This window comes from Lethenteron reissneri, chromosome 57 (assembly GCF_015708825.2).
Source record: "Lethenteron reissneri isolate LAM-NWPU_2019-01 chromosome 57, ASM1570882v1, whole genome shotgun sequence".
NCBI classification, from domain to species: Eukaryota; Metazoa; Chordata; class Hyperoartia; order Petromyzontiformes; family Petromyzontidae; genus Lethenteron; species Lethenteron reissneri.
In genome coordinates this window covers 5339203-5364648 of record NC_083835.1, presented here as the reverse complement: position 1 = coordinate 5364648, position 25446 = coordinate 5339203, and the positions used below count along the sequence as shown (strand labels likewise).

The window sequence follows — 25446 nt, the reverse complement described above, 5'->3', positions numbered from 1 at the left end:
AAACAAACCTTCACAAATGTTTGCTCAAGTTCCGCACGACTCCCACCGAAGGGCCCCCCCTCTTTAAATCCACGCTTTGACAGAACGATGGGCGGATACTTTTTTTTTGTTTGAAAACCACTTTTAAGGGTTGCGCGGACCGATTGTTGTGTTATTTTTGTCCCGTCTTCCTCCTCCTCCTCCCCCCACGCCGACGATCGTCAAGAGAACGAGCGAGCGAGCGTTCCGCCAGTCCCGTGGGGCGTTTGGTGGTGGTGGTGGTGGTGGCAGACCCACCACGTGTCCAGAACGTGGCACATTTCAGCATTCAGGGACCGAGGCCCCCCTGATTCTTCCTCTGCTGGTCGCCCCCCCACCCCACTCACCCCCACCCCCCCACTCACCCCCACCCCACCACACCACCCCACCACCCCCACCCACTCACCCCCCCACCCCACTCACCCCACCCCATCACCCCACCCCACTCACCCCCACGCCACTCACCCCCCCACCCCCTCACCCCCACCCACTCACCCCCACCCCACTCACCCCCCCCCCTCACCCCCACTCACCCCACCCCACTCACCCCCACCCCACTCACCCCCCCACTCACCCCCCCCCACTCACCCCACTCACCCCCCCCCACTCACCCCCACGCCACTCACCCACACCCCACCCCCTCCCCCCCCACTCACCCCCCCACCCACACACACCCCACCCCCCACCCCCACCCCCCCCACCACCCCCCACCCCACCACCACACCCACCCACCCACTCACCCCCACCCCACCACCCCACCCCTCACCCACCATCCCCCCCACCCACCCACTCCCCACCCACCACACACCCCCCCCCCACACCCCCCCTCACCCCCCACCCCCACCCCCCCACACCCACCCCCCCCCCCCACACCCCCACCCCCCACCCCCCCCCCACAACCACCACCCCACTCACCCCACCACTCACACCCACCCCACTCACCCCCACCCCACTCACCCCCACCCCATCACCCCACCCCACTCACCCCACCCCACTCACCCCACCCCACTCACCCCACCCCCTCACCCCCACCCCTCACCCCCACCCCCCACTCACCCCCACCCCACTCACCCCTAACCCCCAACCCCACCATCGTCCCTGAACTTAACCCCCCAAAAAAACACACGAAAATATGGTTGCGTAAGATCTTCCTTCTAACATACCAGGGCGAGGCAGGTTTTGTCATCACCTGTCCTCTTATCGGATGCCAGGTGCGAGCGACTGAGCCTCCCCACCGAAGATGCGGCGGGTTAAGTTCAGCCGCGGGGGAGGGGAGGGATGGACACGAACAGGACCACACACACACAAATAATAAGTAAAGGACACGGGCCACATGTTTCATTCCTGCAACGTGGTGCCGTGACTTGGGGTTCAAAAACTTAATGAGAGCGATGCGAGTGACTGTGAATTGGTCACGCACACAGAGACACACAGAGAGAGATGCTCGTTGTGTTCGTCTCGACACAAGGAAATGGAAACGAGTTTATTTTTTATTTTTTTTGCAACGACAAACAAAAAAACCCTAATCGTTGCACTATGGGGAGCATTCTCATGAGAGGAAGAGGGAAGTCAATCCCTGGTCCCAACGCGGTCGGTTAAATCAGCCTACGATAGATCCACCCATTCACCGTCAATGAAAGGTCAATTACGGGGCAACAGCAATACATGATTGTATCGAACGTCGTGAAGTCAAAGCGATCTCCTGCTACTCAAAATGAGCACCGACAAATTGGTGATAATTACCCGTTTAAAGCTTGAAATTGCACGCTCCTATGGTGTTGACGATTTAAACTATCGGACAACCACTGTTGACTTACCGACGAAGTGGTATGTATTTTACCAACCCCATACAGATGATGGGTTGAGTCAACCCCCCCCCCCCCCCAATCGCGGCCTTTTGCTTGCGAGCTGCTCACTCTACCACTGAGCTCCCCTTGGCGCTAGAATTTGTGATGATTTATTTATCCAGCAAAAGCCTCAAGATGCGTTTTCAGGAGAGCCCGGCGTAAGGATGCTTGGCCAAATTCCGATATTGAGATGTTGACTACCTCGCCTGGTGTATAGAAGTTCGTGGGTTCGATCCCGACCCTGACGCCTGCTGCTGTATATTTGGAGTTTGCGCGTCTCTCTCTCATCATCATCACGGTGGCTAGGAGATGTTAACTACCTCGCTGGTGTACAGGAGGTCGTGGGTTCGATCCCGACCCTGACGCCTTCTGCTGTATATTTGGAGCTTGTGCGTCTCTCTCTCTCATCATCACGGTGGCTAGATGTTAACTACCTCGCCTGGTATACAGGAGGTCGTAAGTTTCGATCCTGACCCTAACGCCTGCTGCTGTATATTTGGAGTTTGCGTGTCTCTCTCATCATCATCACGGTGGCTAGGATAGTTAACTACCTCGCTGGTATACAGGAGGTCGTGGGTTCGATCCCGACCCTGACGCCTGCTGCTGTGTATTTGGAGTTTGCCGGTGTCTCGCTCTCTCTTTCCCCGTGGTCGCGTGGATTTTTCTCCGGTCCTCCGGATTTTCCCTCCAACGTTTAAGAATCAACATCACGCGTTAGAGTCTTTGGCTGCTACAAATATCCACACGATGATGGTAAGCCGTCACTTCGTTGAGCTATCATTTGTGGTAGCCAGGGTCGCTCCTGGGAAAAGGAGCTAGGCCTCTCAGTGGGCTTTACAGTTGGTAAACAAAACGTTTCGTTTCATCTTCTTGGTTCTTTCGGTAAATCACGTAGAATGGAAATAATAAAATAATAAAAATAAAACATAATAAAATTTCGATTTAAAGCTTTCGTGACGGCAGGGATTCATCTTCTTGGTTCTTTCGGTAAAGTCACGTAGAATGGAAAGAATAAAGTAATAAAAATAAAACATAATAAAATAATTCTCACGACGTTTCGGCCACAACGCAAGCAGCAGGTGTGTCTCGACAGACATGTTCTCCACCTGAGGACGGCTGCTTGCGTTGTGGCCGAAACGTCGTGAGAATTATTTTATTATGTTTTATTTTTATTATTTTCTTATTTCCATTCTACGTGACTTTACCGAAAGAACCAAGAAGATGAATCCCTGCAGTCACGAAAGCTTTAAATCGAAGTTTCGTTTTCAGTTGAGCGTCAGCTTGATCTGGGAGGAAATGAAAAGTGCAATTTTTTGTCTTGATTTGAAGCTTTCGTGCCTGCTGGAATCCATGCTCTTTGGTTCTTTCGGTAAAGTCACGTAGGTAGAAAAATAAAATATAAAATAATCTATCACGACGCTTCGATCGCAACAGGACGACCGCTTGTGTTGCGATCGAAACGTCGTGATATATTATTTTTGTTTCATTTTATTTTTCTACATGCGTGACTTTACGGAAAGAACCAAAAGAGTATGGGCATTTTATTATTTAGCACAGAAGGGGCACGCACGTTCCCACGCTATTCCGATGAAACGTTTGGTTTCATTGGTCCAGGGGTGGCCAAAACCTGAAACAGACGATGATTTCTGCAAAGAACCAAGTGTGTGTTTAACACGTACCAGGCTTTCACGACCAATATCATCCATAATACAGGGTTTTTTAGGGGTTAGATCACGTAAATATATAAATGTGTCTTCTTGGTTCTTTCGGTAAAGTCACGTGGAGGGAAGTAATAAAATGATAAAATGGCCAAACGTCGTGAGAATTATTTTATTGTGTTTTTTTTTATCATTTTATTACTTCCCTTCTACGTGACTTACCGAAAGAACCAAGAAGATGAATCCCTGCAGTCACGAAAGCTTTAAATCGAAATGGTGTATTTGTATTATTTTATTATTCCCTTCTAACGTGACTTTACCGAAAGAACCAAGAAGATGAATCCCTGCAGTCACGAAAGCTTTAAATCGAAATATAAATGTGTGTCGTTAAACCCGCCACTTGGCTGTCGCCTGATGAAGCTAGTTTGTATTTACTGGTGAAACGTCGTACTCAGATTGTAAATCTTGTGGCTTGGCTCTCCAACACACCAGTGTGCTGTACTAGTACACTACACAATACACTACACTATACCACTACTATACACTACACTTATACCACTAATATACACATTACACCACTACTATACACTACACTAGAAAACTATGATACACTACACTATACCACTACACTACTATACACTACACTAGGAAACTACGATACACTACACTATACACTACTGCTGTACTAGTAACGAATTTGCACGTTCTGTTTACGTGACAACCCTCACTAATTGGCTGTGTCGGGTGGTGGCGGGTTTAACGACACATTTATATATTTACGCGATCTAACCCAAAAAAAACTGTATTATGTATTATAGCCAAGTGTGTATATATAGTGTGCACATACAGTTGATCATTGATTATATCCGGTCGCGCGATTAATCCGGCTGCTTCCAACATGATCTGGCTACCCTGGGCCAATCCGGTGAAATCGTTCCAAAGGTTGTAACCAGTCTGGCAATCGGCACCGTGTGCGTGACAAAGAAAACAAGTAGCTACGATTTCAGCGTCAAATGGTACGTGCACTACATGATACACTACTTACAACTGAACCAATGAAAATACACCGCACGTGGATACATCAACCCCATGCGGTCTTCGAGATTGGAGTGGTCGATACGGGACAGTCAATACGGTAACTTTTCGAAGTAGGATATTTATTTGTCTGTTTTTATGTATATCTATGCCGATTTCATATTGTAAACAACACTTAAAACACAAAAAAATCACTTATAAACTGTGGGAAAATTTGCGATTTTATATAATTGTTTAGTGATTATCCGGCCCTGCTCCTCCCCCCCGCCCAGAATAATCGATGATCCACCGTATCGACAGCTTTCGGTCACAGCAACGCGAGACATTCATCATCTCTTTGCTACGACCACGTGATAGCGCGGCTCTCCGTTATGCCCCTTCGACAGAGCCACGTGTTGGGTGGATTAAAGAGCAGCGGTGGTCACCTGGGGACGTCAATGGGACACCTGGAGACACCAGGTGACCACCTGGAGACACCAAGTGGCCACCTGCAGACAAGTGGCCAAGCAGTCACCGGCAGATGCCAGGTGGCCACCTCGAGACGCCAGGGAAAGGGGAGCGCCTTCAACTCACGGACGGACTAATTATTCACATTGGGCCTAAAACAAGATAATTTTCTACACATTAATTAATAATGAAAGCATTAAGAATATATAATACAATTGTAGTGACACAGCACCGACTGTAGTACAGCACCTGCAACTGCAGGTAGACACTTAGCGCACGCGCTGTCGAGCATATACACGGTGTGCCGGCAGGGCGGAGGAACTGGGGCAAAGGTCACGGTAGACCTCGTGGGGAGGCCTCTAGAACCCTCTGGTGGGTTTGAGAAGGGAGGCGCGCCCAGGGCGGAGCCAGGCCGCGCCGAGGGGAATAAAAGCAGCGGAGAGCGGGGAGCTCCGGGCTGCCGGGAGTGGAGTCGTCTCGTCGCCACCGCCTTCGCCCGATCGTTGTGCGGCCGGACAGCGGTTGGCTATCCCGGATGATGCCGTCGGGTGCAACGCGGGGCAGGGTCGTGCCTGGGCTGGGTCCTGTAGCCGCGTGATCGTGAGGTGTCCGAGTGGTACGCATCGGAGCATTTATAGCTCGGGGTGAGCTGCTACAAAACGAGTCCACCTTCGCTGGTTCCCATTGCACATCGTAACACCTGTTTTATTGCCAGGAAACTTGCCCAATTTCGTTTACTAGTTCAACACACACCGGCTGTGTGCTGGGAGAGTAAAACCCCCACAGCAACATTTACAATGTGCTGGCTTCTTGTGGGTTTCAAAATATGCCGAGTTTAAAATCAAAATAAAACCCAAATCACCTATCGCTCAACTGGGAGTTACAGCAACGAGCAGCGGCAGCATGGAATCATCGCTCCGTACTCTGTTCCTTTCGCTAAAGTCACGTAGGTATAAAATAAATCACGACGTTTCGGGCGCCAACACAAGTGTCCGTCATCATGTGGGAAAGCACGGTCACCTGATGACGGACGCTTGTGTTGCGCCCGAAACGTCGTGATTTATTTTCTACCTACGTGACGTTATCGAAAAAACCAAAGAGTATGGATTCCTGCAGTCACGAAAGCTTCAAACCAAAATTGTCATCACTCCATACTCGTGGCACACTTTGTCCCCCGGTAGAAAGGGGTCACGAGGACTTGTGAGGCTTTCCGTTAGCAAACAATCGAAGTCTAAAACACGTTCCTTCGGAGTGGGCATGTAGGAACTTGGTTGGACAGCGCATTCGTGCACGACAGACAAATATGCACGACAGACAAATAATCCCTGGTGGGCAGTGTGAAACCTGTTGTTCCTACCTGTATACAAAATAACTTGACTTGAGGTCGCCAGGCAGCCAGCCAGGTAGCCAGCCCCCTTAACTATCGGCCCCTCCCCCTTGCTTAGGCCCCCCCCCTTACCCCCCCTCAGGCCCCTCCGCTGACCCCCCCCCCCCCTTCCTTAGGCCCCTCCCCTGATCCTCCTCCCTTAGGCACCTCCCCTCTCTGTACCCGGTAGTAGATCTCCACCAATCAAAGAGCTGTTTATATTATTAATATATTTATGCACGACAGTCAGACAGACAAAAAATCCCTGGTGGGCAGTGTGGAACATATTGTTCCTACTAGATTTGAAGCTTTCGTGACTGCAATGATTCATATTCTTAGGTTTTTCGGTAAAGTCACGTAGGTAAAAACATTAAAAAGTAAAATAAAATAAAAATCACGACGTTTCGGAGGCAACACAAGCTTCCGTCTTCAGGTGGTACCGTCACATATTGTTCCTACCTGTATAATAATGTAAATAAATGTTGGGGGGGGGGGGCAAACAATTGGGAGCAGCAGCAGAGTCCTGAAAGAATGATGCTAAATGAAAATAGCACGCCGATGTTGTTACTCATGAAATATTTATTAAATGAACTTATTAAATGCTTCTCTTTACACAAATGGACATCTCCGGGCACTGTTTGTAGCATTTGATACACACGGTCCTGGTAAAGATACATAAAAAAAAATTCATATATTTTTTTCATAACTTTTAAACGTCGTTACCGCATCACAAAGATGCACGTTCCAGTGGTTTATTTTTTCTTATTAACGTGTTCTTTAGTTTTCCTCTCCCTTTTTTTTTGTTTTGTTTTTAATATCTGGAAGAAAAAAAAAACCTGCCCCGAATGGGTTGAGACTTGGATTACAAAACTAAACACAGACCTTAAAGTTTAACAAACATCGTTCCCAAATGGAATGGCCGCTTGCAATCACGAGTGGTTTATATGTACAGACACCTTGCGCCCGGTGGTCCTTTGTTACGATCAACACCATTTCAAGCGTCGTGATGTCACGGTGGGGTTTTTTTTTCTGTCGAAATTTATTTCATAAAATATTCCTATACATCTTATTTTTGCACTTTTGCCCCCCTTCCTCTCTCTTACTCATTCGCATCATCATTATTTAACACATTGTAGGGCTGTCGCGACCAATATCATCCATGAGGTTTTTTTGGGGGTTAGATCGCGTAAATGTGTCGTTAAACCCACCACCACCCGACACAGCCTCTAGCACGGATCATCATTATATGGGTTATTTATCTCGAAAATGATTTAATTCGACGAATGCAGATTTATTTATGAAGCACGGAAGCAAACAACAAACGAAAGCTCACGTGGTGTGCCCCCCCCCCCCACCACGTGACTCACCATAGACGGCGACATTGTTCATCACAGCCAATCACCACCCACCACCCCCCAACACACACTGGACATTGGTGATAAAGAGCTTCATAGCTCATCGGATTTTCTATCTCCAGGATAAATTAATATTGTAATAAAGAAATAAAGGGGAGGTTGTCCATCTTAAACAAAACAAATTTGTGATTCTATAGGAAGTGACCTCAGAGCCATATGGCTACGTGAATCCAGAATGATATAAATAAAAATTTCCCTACCATTCTTTGACCAGAGCTGACATTGTCGAATGCCATACATGTTGCCGTTAAGCCAATCATCACTTTGAAATGGATACAACATATATGTGTATCCCAGTGTAGGAAGCTAACAGTTTAACAAGTAGGCTTTCGCGACCAGTATTATTCATAATAAAGGCTTTTGGGTTAGATCGCTTAAGTATAAATGTGTCGCAACCCGCCAATCAGTAAGAAATGTGTTACGTTAACAAAACGCCAACTATATTCTTGGTTCTTTCGGTAAAGTAACGTAGAAGGGAAACAATAAAATAATAAAAATATTAAACAATACAATTCTCACGTTTCCACTGCAACACAAGCAATCGTCATCAGGTGTGAAAAACAGCAAGAAAAACACTTTTTTCAAATTTTCTTGCGGTATTTTCACACCTGATGATGATTGCTTTTGTGTTGCAGTCGAAACGTCGTGAGAATTTTATTGTTTTATATTTTTATTATTTTATTGTTTCCCTTCTACGTGACTTTACCGAAAGAACCAAGAATATGAATCCCTGCAGTCACGAAAGCTTTAAATCAAAACGCCAATTAGTTATTTATTCAGCCCACTGGTGCGCTTGAAGAGTGAATTCACAACATTTAGAATTTGATTACGACGTTTCGCTGGTAATTAAAGCAAACAGTTGGTTATTCGCCGGGGAGAGTAAGACTCCTGCCATAGAAATGTGGAATTTCCGTTACTGGCTCAGGGCTGCCAAAGGAGGATTTGTTTATAAGTGTGTTTGCATTCCTATAGAACCCCATAGAATATGGTTCATATATAATATACTATATGTACACGTCTGGGATTAGTTATGCAAGGGTCGGTGTCCACCCCGTCACACTCCCCCACCTCCCCCTCCACCCCGACCTCCTCTCCGCCGATGAAAACCAAATCTTAACTTCTTAAAAGACAGCATCGCGGCTCCATGATCATCGTGTGACGCATATCTTACACTGTTGCAAAATTGTACCAAACGGAACAGGAGAAAAAATAACTAAAGTACTTTTCGATTTAAAGCTTTCGTGACTGCAGGGATTCATCTTCTTGGTTCTTTTGTCTGACGCTGTCTCCCCGACAGACCTGGTCTTCACCTGAGGACGGCTGCTTGCGTTGTGGCCGAAACGTCGTCAGAATTATTTTATTATGTTTAATTTTTTATTATTTTATTACTTCCCTTCTGCGTGACTTTACCGAAAGAACCAAGAAGATGAATCCCTGCAGTCACGAAAGCTTTAAATCTAAAAATAAAGTACTGTATATAACGGACTATATATCTTTATTTTACTTTAATTTGAAAGGCGGTGACCACAATCGGGAGTTTAACTGAACCTTATTCATCGTTTCGGTGTTTTTTGTGTGTCACAGTTTGTTCGTTCGCGACGGCCGCAAAGCGAATTTCGCCGTTGACACCACGACTTCAACCAACGGCACGAGACTCGCAACACCCGCCACGCACACCGATAACTTTTGCACGACCTGGTGGGTAGGCGGCACACAAAAGAAACATTCAATATGAACGGAGCGGTGCGGTGGGGTGGGCATCATTGCTACTACCCGTTTTTGTGGTTCCTCCGTCCGTGCCACCCGCTTCAAGTGAGAACGACTTCTTGTGTGTTCAGGTTGATGTCCTCCCCACGGCCGCCGCACCTCCGATGTGCACGGCTGGCTTTACGCACGGTGCGAAATAAGTTCAACGCACGTACGTACACACACACACGTGGGTACATGTGCACGTGCGCGTCTTGTGTACGCGGTAGGTGTCCAGCGCGCCACGTGACGAACACGGTTGACCTACGTACGGAGCGAAAGAAGTTCGACACACAGACATGCGTGCGCACGCGTCCTGTGCACGTCGGTATGCGTCCCACGCGCGCCACACGAGGAGTGCGCGTTGGCCCACGTGCGGTGCCAAAGAAGCTCAACGTACTTCGACCGATGCGTACGAGTGAGCCTGCCGGGGTAAGGGTGACGGCACGGCCTCCGACAGGTCGAGAAAACCTTCAACCGCCGTGCAGCGTCCGAAGCAAAGCGTCAACCGGGGGAGGGAGGGAGGGGAAGAAATTCCCTCTCAGCTAAATTGAGTTAAAAATTTCGTGACTGTAGGAATTCATATCCTTTGGTTCGATTAGTAAAGTCATGAAGATAGTAAGTGGGTGAGTAAGTGCACCATCGCCATCTCGCTGGTGGCGATGGTGCACTCACTCACCCACTAAACTCACCCACCTATCCACTCACCCACCCACCCACCCAGCCACTCACCCACCCATCCATCCACTCAGCCACCCACCCATCCACTCAGCCACCCACCCATCCACTCAGCCACCCACCCATCCACTCAGCCACCCACCCATCCACTCAGCCACCCACCCATCCACTCAGCCACCCATCCACTCAGCCACCCACCCATCCACTCAGCCACCCACCCATCCACTCAGCCACCCACCCATCCACTCAGCCACCCACCCATCCACTCAGCCACCCACCCATCCACTCAGCCACCCACCCATCCACTCAGCCACCCACCCATCCACTCAGCCACCCACCCATCCACTCACCCACCCATCCATCCACTCACCCACCCACCCATCCACTCACCCACTCACTATCTACGTGACTTTACCGAAATAACCAAATAATGTGAACCCCTCTCAGCTCTTCTCTGGGGCTTTCACTCGGATTGTAACCCTGGGGGGCTCCCGATCAGAAATATCCCTGGGGTCAAATCCCCCCCCCCCTACCCCAGCGAGGGTCTACACTCAGCTCTATCATCATCACCATTGTCATCTACATCATTTGTCCACGAGAGGGTCGGTGATGTTACAACCACGCGTGACGGCGCTGTTGTTGTTGTGGTGGTGGTGGGTGGATGCCTCACCAGGAAGAACGTGTCCCCAACCACCACCACTACCGCAAACCACTGCAATTTCCACTGACGGTGGGTGCAGGACTGACGGATGAGAGGGAGACAAATGCTACCAAAATGTTGGTTTTGTGCGCGGTGGGGAAATGTGTTTAAATCCGTTTCAGATGACGCGTCCGTGAAGTTCGGGCTCTCTCTCTCAACGGGGGGGAGGGGGGGAATTCCAAGGCCACCAAATGTCACTTTTAGGATGCGATATCTTTCAAACACTCCTGGAATATTCTCCGGACAATCAAATTATTGAAATGTCCGAAGGGATTAATGGGGGATGGGCATTTATCTTGATAATTTCTGCATGACATTCACTTCACGCGGAGGTCTGTATATCTTTACAAGCGTGCCCACGACATCCATCATGTCACACAAGTTGAAAAAAAACAAACACATTCCTGCTTGAAACCATTCAGAACTAGATCAGCTCCTACAGGATTACCCAAGCTTTTTCCGAGTAGCTCTCGAGATCCCGGTATGAAGGCAGAATTTCTTGTTACTTATAAACATTTTATTTTGCCTGCGTTCATAGTTTTGTTCTCCCGACTCCCGCACCTGCCGATGTGCATGGCCGGGCTACGTACGGCGCGCGAAAGAAGTCCCCGACGTGCGTAAACATTGCGAAAATTTAATCTGCAAAGCGAAAGAAAGATGACATTTCGATGCTTACTCGGTTCAACTATCACCCTATGAAATGGTTTAGTAGCAGCATTAGGCTTAGGATATGGGGGGCGGGGGGAGGCGAGGTTGTACACAACCAAATTTCCAAAACTCTGTTCAGTCCCACGCCACTCGAGCTACATTCAACTGGACTGGCCATCGTACCCTTTCGCATTGCTTTGTAAGGCAGTCAAATCTGACATTCATTTCCATGTTATAGAGATTTCTTGAGGCTAATTGGGGGGCGTAGGGGTTGGTGGGTGTGTTGGGGATGGTGGGAGTAAACAGGTCACGTGTCTCTTTGGGGGGGGGGGGGGGTGGGGAGGGGGGAGACATTCACGAGATTGTAGGGGCGCAGTAACCCATTGCCGACTCGACGAAAAGGACTTCCCGGATAAAATCAATGAGCGAATAAAGACAAAGATCCCTCCCCTACCCCGTATAGCCTTAACAGGCTATTAGGGGCAAGTGCTGTTCAAGCGAGCAAGCGACGTGAAGGCCGGAACGGCAACACGGAAGGTTGGGGGGGGGGGGGGGCAGCAACACGCCCGGCCGCCTTTGTCTCCCCCCAAGTGGCGATGTTGACTACACACGGCACCAGGTGCTCGACTGATGCCCGAGTTGATCTAGGGGGAGGCCCAGGACCGGTTCAGATAATCGTCACCGGTGTTGGCCGTGAGCGGGAATCGAACTCGGGTCGCCAGGTTCGTAGCGCGGCGTAGCGCTAACCGCTGCACCACCGCTCCCCCACACACGGTCTGTTTAGAACTTAATGTGGAGCTTTCGTGACTGCAGGAATTACTCTTTGGTTCTTTCGGTAAAGTCACGTATAAAGAGAAAATAATCAATGAAATACTAGCATACGACGTTTCGATTGCAACACAAGCAATGATCATCAGGTATAAATTAAATAGAAACACAAATCTAGTATACTTAAGGCCTCGACACAGAGGCGTGGTTTCTCTGTGTGCCGATGTACGTTCTCTCTCTCTATGTATCTCTGTGATATCTGTCTCTACTTATATGTCTGTCTAAATGTGTCTGGTTCTGTGTTTTATCTCTCTCTCAAATTTAGCATTCTCAGGAAGAACGTAATCAACCAGGTAGGGTGTTGACTGTTATGTTATCCGACTCTCTGTTGTATTACAATACATTTCTAAGTATACTAGATTTGTTTCTATTTCATTTATACCTGATGACGATTGATTGTGTTGCAATCGAAACGTCGTATGCTAGTATTTAATGTGTTATTTTCTCTTTATACGTGACTTTACCGGTCTGTTTAGAGTCAACCATGAGAACACCCCACACGCAGTCACCCATACGACACAGCCCAGCGGGCAGCGCGATCATTGCTCCCTGCAGGTGGTGGAGGGGGTTCTCGGGGGCAGGATCACGGTTCGAATCCAGCAGCCGACCCTAGTTATTACCACGGTTAAGAGATAACCGCAGCGGTTAAAAAAAGATCCCTCGGACGTTCGCAAGAGCAGGCGGCCCTCCTGCCCCCCACCCAACGCTCGCCGCGTGTCGGGCGGCAGCGGTCCAAATTTTTTGTTCCTAAAAGTCGAAAATTTATCTGGGAGGGGAAAAAAAGGCAATTCGGATGTTTACAGAGCAGCAGTGGTAGCAATTGCGCTCCCACCCCCCACCCCACCACTACCACAACTCTACTGGCAGGCTAATGCCGCACAAGGTCACTCTTGCAAATTATAAGAGACTCCTTGCTTTATCCTCACCCAGTAAAACAAAAATACAACAACGAACGTAAATCGAACTTCCCTGCGCTGGCAATATTATACCGCTCGCCAACCACGGCACAATCTTATTGTTCGTTTCGTCGTGGCGAGACCCGGCATATGCGATGAAATGTCCAAAGAGGGGGATGGATAAATGAATGAATGGGCAGACAAAACTCGAAAAAAACCGCAGCCAACAATAATCCCAAATGCCACGTGCTCGTCATGCGTACACATATCTCTCTCTCGCGCGCATGCGCACACGGGCAAAGTCGCTCTTCCCATCCACATCGCTCCCTTTGCTAATCGGGGGACCCCCCCCCCCCCTCAGTCGTGCACGGTATTCGGCCTCCGATGTCCCGGAATTCGCGATCCACGTGCCGGGAAGCTTTCGTTTCGTTCGTTCACTCATTCTGTTGCGGGAGAGGCTGCCAGCAGCACGAGAAAGGTGGAATGTGTTGGCTGGTTGGCCGCGCCGAATACGGTGGCTAGAAGATGTTAACTATCTCGCCTGGTGTACAGGAGGTCGTGGGTTCGACCCCGGCGCCTGCTGCTGTATATTTGGGGTTTGCGTGTCTCTCTCATCATCATCAAGGTGGCTAGGAGATGTTAACTATCTCGCCTGGTGTACAGGAGGTTGTGGGTTCGACCCCGACGCCTGCTGATGTATATTTGGGGTTTGCGTGTCTCTCTCATCATCATCATCATCATGGGGGCTAGGAGATGTTAACTACCTCGCCTGGTATACAGGAGGTCGTGGGTTCGACCCCAACCCTGACGCCTGCTGCTGTATATTTGGAGTTTGCGTGTCTCTCTCATCATCATCACGGTGGCTAAATGTTAACTACCTCGCCTGGTGTACAGGAGGTCGTAGGTTCGTTCCCGACCCTGTCGCCTGCTGATGTATATTTGGAGTTTGCGTGTCTCTCTCATCATCATCACGGTGGCTAGGAGATGTTAACTCCCTCGCCTGGTGTACAGGAGGTCGTGGGTTCGTTCCCGACCCTGTCGCCTGCTGTTGTATATTTGGAGTTTGCGTGTCTCTCTCATCATCATCACGGTGGCTAGGAGATGTAAACTATCTCGCCTGGTGTACAGGAGGTCGTGGGTTCGATCCCGACCCTGACGCCTAATGCTGTATATTTGGAGTTTGCGTGTCTCTCTCTCATCATGATCACGGTGGCTAGAAGATGTAAACTATCTCGCCTGGCATACAGGTCGTGGGTTCGATCCCGACCCTGACGCCTGCTGCTGTATATTTGGAGTTTGCGTGTCTCTCTCTCATCATCATCACGGTGGCTAGAAGATGTAAACTATCTCGCCTGGTGTACAGGAGGTTGTGGGTTCGATCCCGACCCTGACGCCTGCTGCTGCATATTTGGGGTTTGTGCGTCTCTCTCCACATGATGGTGGATTTTTCTCTGGTTTTCCGTCCACACGTAGAATCAACGTGGCGTTTAGAGTATTTGGCTGCTATACATTTCCATATAAGCCACTTCATTAGACTTGCATTTGTGATAGCAACATTTTGTTTTAGTTTAACGGCACGCACAGCTGCGGTAGAAGCGGAAACTGAAAAGCTGCAACGCTGCCAGAGAACTCCGAACGAAGAAGGGAACTTAAACGAGATATATTAAAAAAACATGCCAATGTAAGAAACCTGTTTTTCTCAAAATGCTAAAGGTCCTAACTCACTTTATGTGAGTGGGGTTCATTTTTTTTTTACAGAAAAAAAACAGCTTCTTTAAATTATCACGGTTATAACAATTATAATACATTTCTTTAAATTAAGGGCTTAAATTATTATCGTGAAAGCGACCCGATGCCAAAACAGTCGGTGTATCTTGACTTTGTCAACGTACGTGACTAACCCTGTATAATAACGCTCACGCAACGCTGCTGAAATGAATGAATACGCGGTTAATTTCTCTCCCTCGCCTTTGTCTTTCATTCCGGCGAAGGGGACGGGGAGGGCAGAGGTCACCCCGAGTGGCACACGCACACAATCGTTACGAAAAAAACAAAACCGAGAGACGCGGAGAGGACGACAATTCATGTATACAAAGCGGGGAGAAAATAATCTGAAACATAGAATATATAACACAAAAAAGAAATTAGGATTCACACCATAAAAACAAACGACTCATTAAAACCCCACGTAGTAAGCACGTACTGCATACGCAAATGTACATATGTACAAAATGAGAACGATGGACGTTGAAAAAAAAATGTACACCAGAGGTTCGGGGTAGATGATATTGACCATGATATTGACCACTCCCCGTTTGCGTATTACGGGCTCAACTCTCCATGAGCGTTCGGCACTCCCCGTCCGCTGGTTCTCACCTGTAAATGTGAAGCCCACATCTAGACATGGAGGGATTTCAGTTGAGTTGTTTTTAAATCCTTTATATTAAGTTCGCTTGCTTGCTTGCGTGCTTGCGTGTTTGCTTGCTTGCGACTGTGCAAATCTTTCGGTCGTTTTTTAACCCACTTCCCGTGATCCAATCGAGCTGACATTTTGCACACAGACTCGTTGTGCGTGACAATTAATTTTCGTGAAAATTTTTTTCCAAAATTTTACACTGTTTAGGGGAATTTTTAAAAAATATTTAATTACCAATTGCTTAATGGTGGCAGGTAATCATCAGACCCATAGGTGGAAGCCATCTCAAGCCAGAGGACGAGAGGACTCTAGCCGCCACGCATATAAAGGATTTATAGTGAAAAACGTTGTTTTTACGGGTTATAATTATTACTTATCTAAGGCTAGAGTGACACACCGATGGAGCGGGTTTGTTTGGGGGCGGCTGGCCAGATTGAACGCCGTAAGAAGCGGTTGGTGGGTGGAGAAAAATATTTAAAAACCTGGGAATTCGTTTTCAATTAGTTTTTTTTGGGGGAGCGGGGAGGGCATATTTAAAGTGGTACGTTTGTAAAATATGCAAAGTGGTAAACGTTACAAGCAAGTTGAACCGAACTTTAAAAAAAAATACCGTATACGCTTTTGAGAACACACACTACATTCGGTATATATATATTATACGTGTGTGTGTTCACGCACAGGGGTCTTGTGACAGTTTTGGTAAACTTGAACAACACAAAAAAGCGTTGAGTGCGCCACAACCTCAGGGGGGGGGGGGGGTGGGAACGTGAACAGCAACACCACCACCACCACCACCGCCACCGCCATCATCATCATCTGCCGCCGCTACGACGTGGGAGAAACTCGACTCTCCGATCGCGGTGGCCGTCAAATAAAAACGTTACCACCACCCGCGCGTTCGTGTGTTGTTGTGTTATGTGTACCCATCCCAGATGAGACCTATACTTGCAGCTGTTGTGGCAGGACCTGCTTGTCCCGCATAGGCCTCTTCAGCCACCAGCGTGCCTGCAGAAGACGTGGATGTCCTTCCTAGATCTTCGTTCGCGAAGCCAAGCCATGATGTTGTGTTATGTGTTGTGTTGTGTCGTGTGTTGTGTTGTTGTGTTATGTGTTGTGTTATGTGTTGTGTTGTTGTGTGTGGGAACGGCACACGGTCAGAGGAGCCGAGCATTGACAACGGCCGGTTGGGGGCTGGAGTGTTCCCCGGAGTTACCTGGGGGGGCAAAAAATAAAAACGGTGCACGCGAGTGCCGCCACTGACTTGCAAACGCATTTTGACAAAACGCACCAATGCATCCCCCATCACCCCACACCGCCCCCCGTTCCAACGTTCGCCGGATCGGTGAATCGGTGTATCCGCGTGCGAATACCACACACGCGGCGGCTCCCTCCGCTCTTGCCACCCCCCTGCCCCTTCTTTGAGACAACCCCGGCTATGAACCACAACCTTCGATATCCACGGTCGGCTACATACGGTGCGAAAGAAGTTCAACGGACGTCAACCCGTACACCACCGCGAAATATTTGAGTGTTTTTTTTTTAAATCATTTATATTAAGTTCGCTTGCTTGCTTACGACCGTGCAAATCTTTCAGTCGTTTTTTAACCCACTTCCCGTGATCCAATGGAGCTGACATTTTCCACACAGACTCGTTGTGCGTGACAATTAATGTTCGTGAAAATTTTTTTTCCAAAATTGTACACTTTTTAGGACAAAAATATTATATTTAATTACCAATTGCTTAATGGTGCAATTCAATCATCTGACCCATAGGTGGCAGCCATCTCAAGCCAGAGGACTCTAGCCGCCACGCATATAAAGGATTTATAGTGAAAAACTTTGTTTTTACGGGTTATACTTGTGCACGACCGGCTACGGCTAACATCAGCGCCTGAACGGGTCGTGGATGGGGATGTGTTCGCGACGACTGTATCGAATGAGGTTTATTATTTCGGTAACTTTCCGGTCCACTACCCTGCCGTGGTTGTAAATTCGTTGCGGTCAGCGGCACCACGGCGCTTGCGATGACGCGGAAGGTCGCGGGCTCGATTCGATCTCCCGGCACGGCAGTCGAAACTACGCTCCGAGAGAAATGTCAACCGCCGATGCCCACAATCGATCGGCGGTTCGCGTGCGGTCGGGTTAAGTGCGGGTACTGGCGCCGCATCCGAAACATCGAACCCACGTATGACACCTCGAGCCGGGCTCTCCGAAGATTTCTCGAGCGGAGGGCCCCCCCCCCTCAACCAGCAGTGGATTGTGCAAAGATATTTCAGGGATTGCGCCTTCATCATTCATTACCCGCAGTCCAGAGAGAGCAGTCAAGTAGCAGCCAATCACAGTTCGCACGTCACTGGCGTCTTTTAAACCTTCATAACTCTGTTTACAGATCGCGCCTTACCACATTTTTTTTTATAAAAAAAAACAAATTTATGCTCTGGCGGTTTCAAAAACCCAATAGCAACTAAACAAAAATGTACCGTACCAATGCATTGAACGAACGCACGCACGCAAATAAAGAATTACGTAGTGTTTTTGTTTAAATTATTCGAAGCTGTAAGATTAAAATCATTTACAAAAGCAATGTCCACTTTTGAAAACCCCCCAAAAAATGCACAATAGTTAAAAAAGTTTAGTTTTGTTAAATGAGGGCAAAATGGTAATATATTGTATTATAAGTATATTCCATATAGATATGTGTGTGTGTGCTGTGTAATATTGGCTCAATAGGGAGTGCAGGTGGTGCATCTGCCATTCATCTCAGTCAAGTCAACCCATGCCATCACCCAGGTCTGTCCCGTGGCCTCCTCCTGCACCTAGCCTGGCACAGGAGTCAACCCATGGCACCCGGGGCAGTCCCGTGACCTCCTCCTGCACCTAGCCTGGCACAGGAGTCAACCCATGGCACCCGGGGCAGTCCCGTGACCTTCTCCTGCACCTAACCTGGCACAGCAGTCAACCCATGGCACCACCCGGGTCTGTCCCATGACCTCCTCCTGCACCTAGCCTGGCACAGCTGTCAACCCATGGCACCCGGGTCAGTCCCGTGACCTCCTCCTGCACCTAGCCTGGCACAGCAGTCAACCCATGGCACCACCCGGGTCTGTCCCATGACCTCCTCCTGCACCTAGCCTGGCACAGGAGTCAACCCATGGCACCAGGGTCTGTACTATGACCTCCTCCTGCACCTAGCCTGGCACAGGAGTCAACCCATGGCACCAGGGTCTGTGCTATGACCTCCTCCTGCACCTAGCCTGGCACAGGAGTCAACCCATGGCACCCGGGGAAGTCCCGTGACCTCCTCCTGCACCTAGCTTGGCACAGCAGTCAACCCATGGTACCACCTGGGTCTGTCCTATGATCTCCTCCTGCACTTAGCCTGGCACAGCAGTCAACCCATGGCACCCGGGTCAGTCCCATGACCTCCTCCTGCACCTAGCCTGGCACAGGAGTCAACCCATGGCACCCGGGTCAGTCCCATGACCTCCTATCAGCGAACCTTTGACACTTCATGCGACGGGCAGCCGCAATATGCACCTAGCCTGGCGCAAGCGCCGTGGGGTGGTCGCCGCCCCCTAGTGGCGAACGGCGGGTTTGACGTGAAACGTTCGGCTACACATTTCAGACGCGTGCGATGGTGGCTGTTTTTTTGTTTGTTTCAGTTCTACCAAAATATCGGACACTATCTCTCTGTACAAAAGAAACATCAGGTAGGTGGCAGCTGGCCACGTGATCAATGCCTCCCCCACAGTCGTACGACGGGCACACGTCGTCCGTGAAATGTTCTCGGTTATGACAAAATCAACAAGGGGAAAGACACGCGATGGGCAATTACAAAAATAACAAAACACAATTGACATTCTCACCCTTCCACTTTGCCCTCCGCCCCCCCGCCCCAAAAAAAAAAACAACTCGAAACCTCTTCAATACGACGCTGGGCCAGACTGCAGAGAGAATATACAATATTTCTCTTCTTAAACGGCGCGCACAAGAGCCGCTTGAGCACGGACGCATCTTCACAAGGTTTACGATGCACTCCTGCCCGTCGCCGATCGAGTTAACACCTCAACATTTGAATTGTTTTGTACGCATGGCCCCCTGTAAAATCGGCTTTGTTTATCGCAAAGGCTTTAAAAAAAAAAACGCCATCGCAATCGGGGCGATGCAGCGACCCGCCGTGACCACGTAAAAAAAAATGGGCCTCACATACTTTCGTAATTAATCGACCGGCTTGATGACGACGACGACATCCACATCAAGCCCAAAATCATGAGCCAGAAGCTCCGCGCCGATTTCGCACACGTTCCGCGGTGGAACTCGGCGGCCAAAGCAGCAACGGGTGCGCGCGGTCGTACGTGCATGCCGGCGACTCTGAGATGGTGGTGCCAATTCCACGTCACCATGGCGCGCGGGGGGTCCCAGTCTGTCCGTAACACGACTGCTGGCTTCCCACTCGTTTTAGACGGCGGAGGGATGGACGGGTTGGGGCTGCATCGACCCCCGACGACCAGGATTTGAACTTGTGACCTTCCGAGTAGCGAGCGGATCGCGCTCTAAAGCCGCAGCGTTGCAGTGCTCTTCATTGATTTGGGGGAGGTTGTCATTTTCGTCGCACGTCGCGAGACGCAACGAACTCTGCTGACCTGCAACCCCCACGCCAACCAAATGACGAGAGAGAGGTGAGTGGGTGGGTGAGCGACTGGGTGAGTGAGTGGGTGTGTGAGTGGGTGAGTGGGTGGATGAGTGTGTGGGTGAGTGTATGAGTGGGTGGTGTGTGAGTGGGTGTGTGAGTGGGTGAGTGGATGGATGTGTGGGTAAGTGTGTGAGTGGGTGGATGAGTGAATGAGTGAGTGGGTGGATGAGTGTGTGGGTGAGTGTGTGTGTGAGCGACTGGGTGAGTGAGTGAGTGGGTGAGTGTGAGTGGTTGGGTGAGTGGGTGGATGAGTGTGTGGGTGAGTGTGTGAGTGGGTGGATGAGTGAGTGAGTGGGTGTGTGAGTGTCATTTGTGGCTGGGTCGCTTTCGAACGGTAAGTGAATACACCTCGGTGGTTTCTGTCTGGTAGGACGGGGATGGTTTACTCCTATTTGTATGTGCTTGATAGATTTGTTCACCTTTCCTAGACTTTGCGCTCCTATCGTGTCTTCGTACTGCGTCTTGCTGTTGTGACGTTCTTATCCGACTGGACGCATGTGATAAAATGCTTCACATCTCATCGGATTCCTCCGGCCTACAAAAACATTCTGATTCTCGACGAACAGGGGCCGCCGCGACCGCCCCAATCTGTCCGTTCCGTCGCCCGCGACCACGGCTGGAGGCCACGGGTTGCCCTCGGTCGGCAATCGACGGTTCGACGCGGTGGCCGCGCGTCCACGGGACGGACATCGACGGAGGTGGAAACGGCAGAGAGTTATCCCGGGACTTCGACCAAACCGAGGGCGCTTGGCAGTGAAAACGATCTCCCCCTCCTTCCGTGGGAACTTCATCGCCGCTTTTGTTTCGTCCGTTCCTAACAGTACTTCCCAGATAGTTTTGTTTTCCTTTTAAGGTTATATATATTTTTTTGCTTTGGGAATGGCTTAATGTACTAAAAAAACGTGCAAAACGATAGACGAAATGAAACCATACGCGGGGGTAGGGGGGGGGGCTTCACAAAAGTTTGTCCGCTTTTCCCTGGGGGAGGAGGGGAGGGGATGGCGGTAGGGCCCCCCCCCCCCCTCAACTTACGAAATATCGCCCCGGTTCGTAAACGGGGGAAAAGCGTGAACCTTCCATTCTCCTCGACGACGCGCACGGGCGAGAAAGCGACATTAATGGGAACCCCCACCCCACCGCCTCCCCCCCCCCCCTCCCTTTCTAAAAAAGACCCCAAAAAACCGGTGCCGGTTTTCAAAATGCCGAACAACATCCACCGTCAACCCAAACCCAGCCTCGTCCATTTTCCGGCGAGGATTTTCCTCGTTTTTTTTTTCTTCTTCGCCAATTTTAAAAAAGGTTTCCCACGCGACGCGGGCGTCTTTCAAGGTTTACGGTCGCGCCAGGTCAATTCCGAGTTCGGTGGACGCGAAAAGCCGCGCGAGATCGCGCTCGCCATTACACACACACACACACAAAGTGCTCGTCACAAATGAACCACAATATAACAACACCCTTGCCGATCTCGTCAAGGGGCATAAACCATCATCACGCGAACGTCGGTCACCCGCGCAGCGGCGGCTTTTGGCTCGCCATCGAAACAACGGACGGTCACACCGCCGTCGCGCGCTTTCAGATGCGCTTCTGCGGCCGTCTGGAATGCTGTTTCCTTCTGATATTAGGAAGCCGCCGGAGCATCTTCTCGATTGAAAACTCATTTCTTTTGAACTGCTTGTTTGTTGTGTTCAGTTTGTCGTCCTTCCCCCGCACCTCCGATTGGCCACGGTTGGCTAAGGTACGGTGCAAAAGAAGTTCAACGTACGTACGGACATATGTAGGTGGGCGGGCAGGCGTGAGGAACACGGAATCTGTGCATTCTTTTTTCTTGAAGCGTGAAAGTCTACACGACTTGGCGAGCCACCCTCCCCCCCCCCCCCGCGGTTTTTTGTCTCCATTTTTTTTATTCGCCCCCCCCCCACTCCTCTCCCACCGTGGAACCGTTGCCGTGGCGACGATCACAGCGCAGTCCCCGCAAGATGGTCGCCAGAAAAAAAATTATGAAAACAAACGTACAGCAAGTAATAACCAAGTCACGTGATCGTACGGGCGCGGCCGCGATTGGCTGGCACCTGGGCGACACGTTCACGAGCCAAGCGACGGGGCCACGTTACGATCGTCACGGGAAAAAGGGTGGGAGGGGGTGGGGGAGGGAAACGAACAAGATTCGCCGCCCGCTTTCGCGAGCTTTTCGTTTCGTCCGACGATTTTGCAAGAGCGCGTCGAAGGTAAACAAACAAAAAAAAAGATGAACTACTCCCGAGTCCGCCGGCGTCAGGGGGACGCGCTGAAGCGTTACAAGGAAACCCGCGTTAAATTAGGAGCTGAAGGAAGACGCAATGGGGGGAAAAAAAGAGCAACTTCGCTTCAATTTCGTAGACAAGCAAACACCTCCGTGAGCCGCGTCTCCCCCCCCCCCCCCGCCCGTCGACAGTTCCGCGCAAACTCCGTCGTTCGCCGGAAAAGAAATATCAAAGGCAGGGGGGACACGGGTGACTTAAAGGTGCTCCTGCCGTGGTATCGCCCTCTGGTGGTCGAACCCCTGCAGTTCCCACCCACCCCCCCACCCACTCCACCCAACTCCGCTCGCGAGGTCACAGCAACGTGACCCCCATTCCCCCCCCCCCTTTTGGCGACGTCCCAACTCGCGCTTATGTTGGCGCCGTAGCGCGGTAAAGTCGGACGCCCGACCACAAGCTTCAGCTTTCACTTTTAAATCACCCATCAGCCCACGTATGGAGGAAAGACAGGGGTGGCATCTCCTCTAAGTGGGGAGGGGGGCTATTCAAAGCCCGCAGTCGTAACTGGCCGAGCGAACCCAGGCATTAAAATTTGTGCGGTTGCCATTTCCAGTTTACTTTAACCTCTTTTATATATATATTTGTGTAAAAATGTTTTTTCACGATTGCAGCTATTAATATTTACAGGAGGCCCTTTTTAGCCGCCGCATCGCCGAGGAGCGTTAAAAGCGTGCCGGCCAGACTCTGATTTAGTGTCGGTTTGTGTGTTTCTTTTGGTTGCGTCTTCCTTTAGCCCGCTCCCCCACCCAACCGCGCCTCCCCCCCCACCGCCCAATCCTCCCCCGCCACGACAACGCTTTCTCAAGTTGATAAGTTTACTAAACGGGGAGGGAGAGGGGGGGGCGGGGGGGGCAGGCGAGACAACAAATCCGTTAGGCTTCAGCGTGAAAATTCATCGAGACGCCGAGTGGTGTAGAACGGGGGGGGGGGGGGGGGGGGGGCGGGTAGGGGGGGGGTGATGGCTAGGATGGAGAATTAAATTCACAGCTTTTCCTTCGAAGGCACCCAGATGAATGGTCCCGACTGCTCTTCGATAATCTGCTTCCCCTGGCTGTAGATCTCTTCCAAGGTGTCGCCCTGAATGACCGCTGCGGCGGGAGAGGAGGGGGAGGAAAGAGGAGAAAAAAAACATCATCAGAATCTTTCTTTTTTGTTGCAACAGGAAGCAAGGAATCCGACGAGCCACTAGGCTCTTTTTCACCACGGGACGTTCAGTTCGGGGCGGGCCAACGAGTAAATAACAGCAAACAATGGTTCTCATCTTCCGGAAAGATGGTCCCCGCAAGAGGGAGATTCGCGGATAGCCAAAGTCGCGGACAGCGAGTTCGCGAACAACGAGGGAATACGGTACACGTTTGTTCATCTGTTACGGCGGGTTTTTGACCAATCTTCACAAAGTTAACACAGAACGTACTTTGGTGCAAGTCGGTGCGAGGTCTGGGCCTGGTTCAGATGTAGCTCGCCACGGATGTTAGCCGTGACTGAGAATTGAACTTGGGTTGCTGGGTTCCTAGTGCAGCCCACGAACTCAAAGGGAATTGAGGGGTCGGTTGGGAGACCGTTAATGGGGAGCCAACAGTGGCTAGGAGATGTTAACTCCCTCGCCTGGTATACAGGAGGTCGTGGGATCCATCCCAACCCTGACGCCTGTATATTAGGAGTTTGCGTGTCTCTCTCTCTCCCCGTGGTCGCGTGGATTTTCCTCCAGGTCCTCCGGTTTTTCCCTCCACATTTAGAATCCACATGATGCATTTAGAGTATATGATGATGATGATAGGCTCACTTCGTTGAAAACTATCATTTGTGAAAGCCAGGTCGCTTCTGACAAAAAGATCTGTATAGCTCAGCGAGCAGATCCTGGTAAAAAAAAACAATAATATTAACTGCCGCACCATCCCGTAATACATCCAGGCCCCACGTGTCAATCCAGGAGGTGGAGGAATCGTGCATGACACCCCGGGGGCCACATTTAATCACGGGCGGCTGACAGGTTTTCAACTCGGGAATCTCAGCGGTGCCAGGCTCAGATCTACGATTAAGCTGCAATCTCTCAAGCGTAAATGAGAGTTTGCAATAAATAACAAGCACAACAGTTTTGATTCAAAGCTTTCGTGACTGCAGGGATTCATGTTCTTGGTTCTTTCGGTAAAGTCACGTAGAAGGGAAGAAATAAAATGATAAAAATATAAAACAATAAAAATTCTCACGACGTTTCGACTGCAACACAAGCAATCATCATAAGGTGATGAGAATTTTAATTGTTTTATATTTTTATTATTTTATTATTTCCCTTCTACGTGCAACACAAGCAATCATCACCTGATGATGATTGCTTGTGTTGCAGTCGAAAGGTCGTGAGAATTTTTATTGTTTTATATTTTTATTATTTTATTATTTCCCTTCTACGTGACTTTACCGAAAGAACCAAGAATAAGCACAACAATAATAATATTACGAACAATATTGGTGCTAAGAAACTCTTCTGCCGGCCGTTCAATGACAGCACACGCTGGGGCGGATGAAACTGGCTTACGACGTCGACAGCAACAACTGAAACACATTTCGAATAGAAAAAACCCAACGTCGTGTGTGTACGTATATAAATGTATATATTTAAACATGAAAGACCAATCCCGCTGTAGAAGTACACTAATAGCAATAATACAAAACATCAATTTGCATTTAACTGTCGAGGCTTCCAGTAAGATAATAATTTATCATATTTTTTACTGGAAAATGATGTTCCAATGGTGCTCCC

General features: G+C 49.6%; 1 protein-coding gene across 8 annotated transcripts in view; it reads right to left on the bottom strand.

The window, feature by feature from the left end:
• Positions 1-15236: 15236 nt before the first annotated feature.
• Positions 15237-25446, bottom strand: part of LOC133357261 (disks large homolog 2-like) — a 466648-nt gene continuing 456438 nt past the window's right edge. For all 8 annotated transcript variants that reach the window (XM_061575118.1, XM_061575120.1, XM_061575121.1 and 5 more), the window contains one exon: positions 15237-23776. In XM_061575118.1, the coding sequence (XP_061431102.1) occupies positions 23670-23776 (107 nt within the window). In that variant the 3' untranslated portion in view covers positions 15237-23669. The remainder of the gene's footprint in view (positions 23777-25446) is intronic.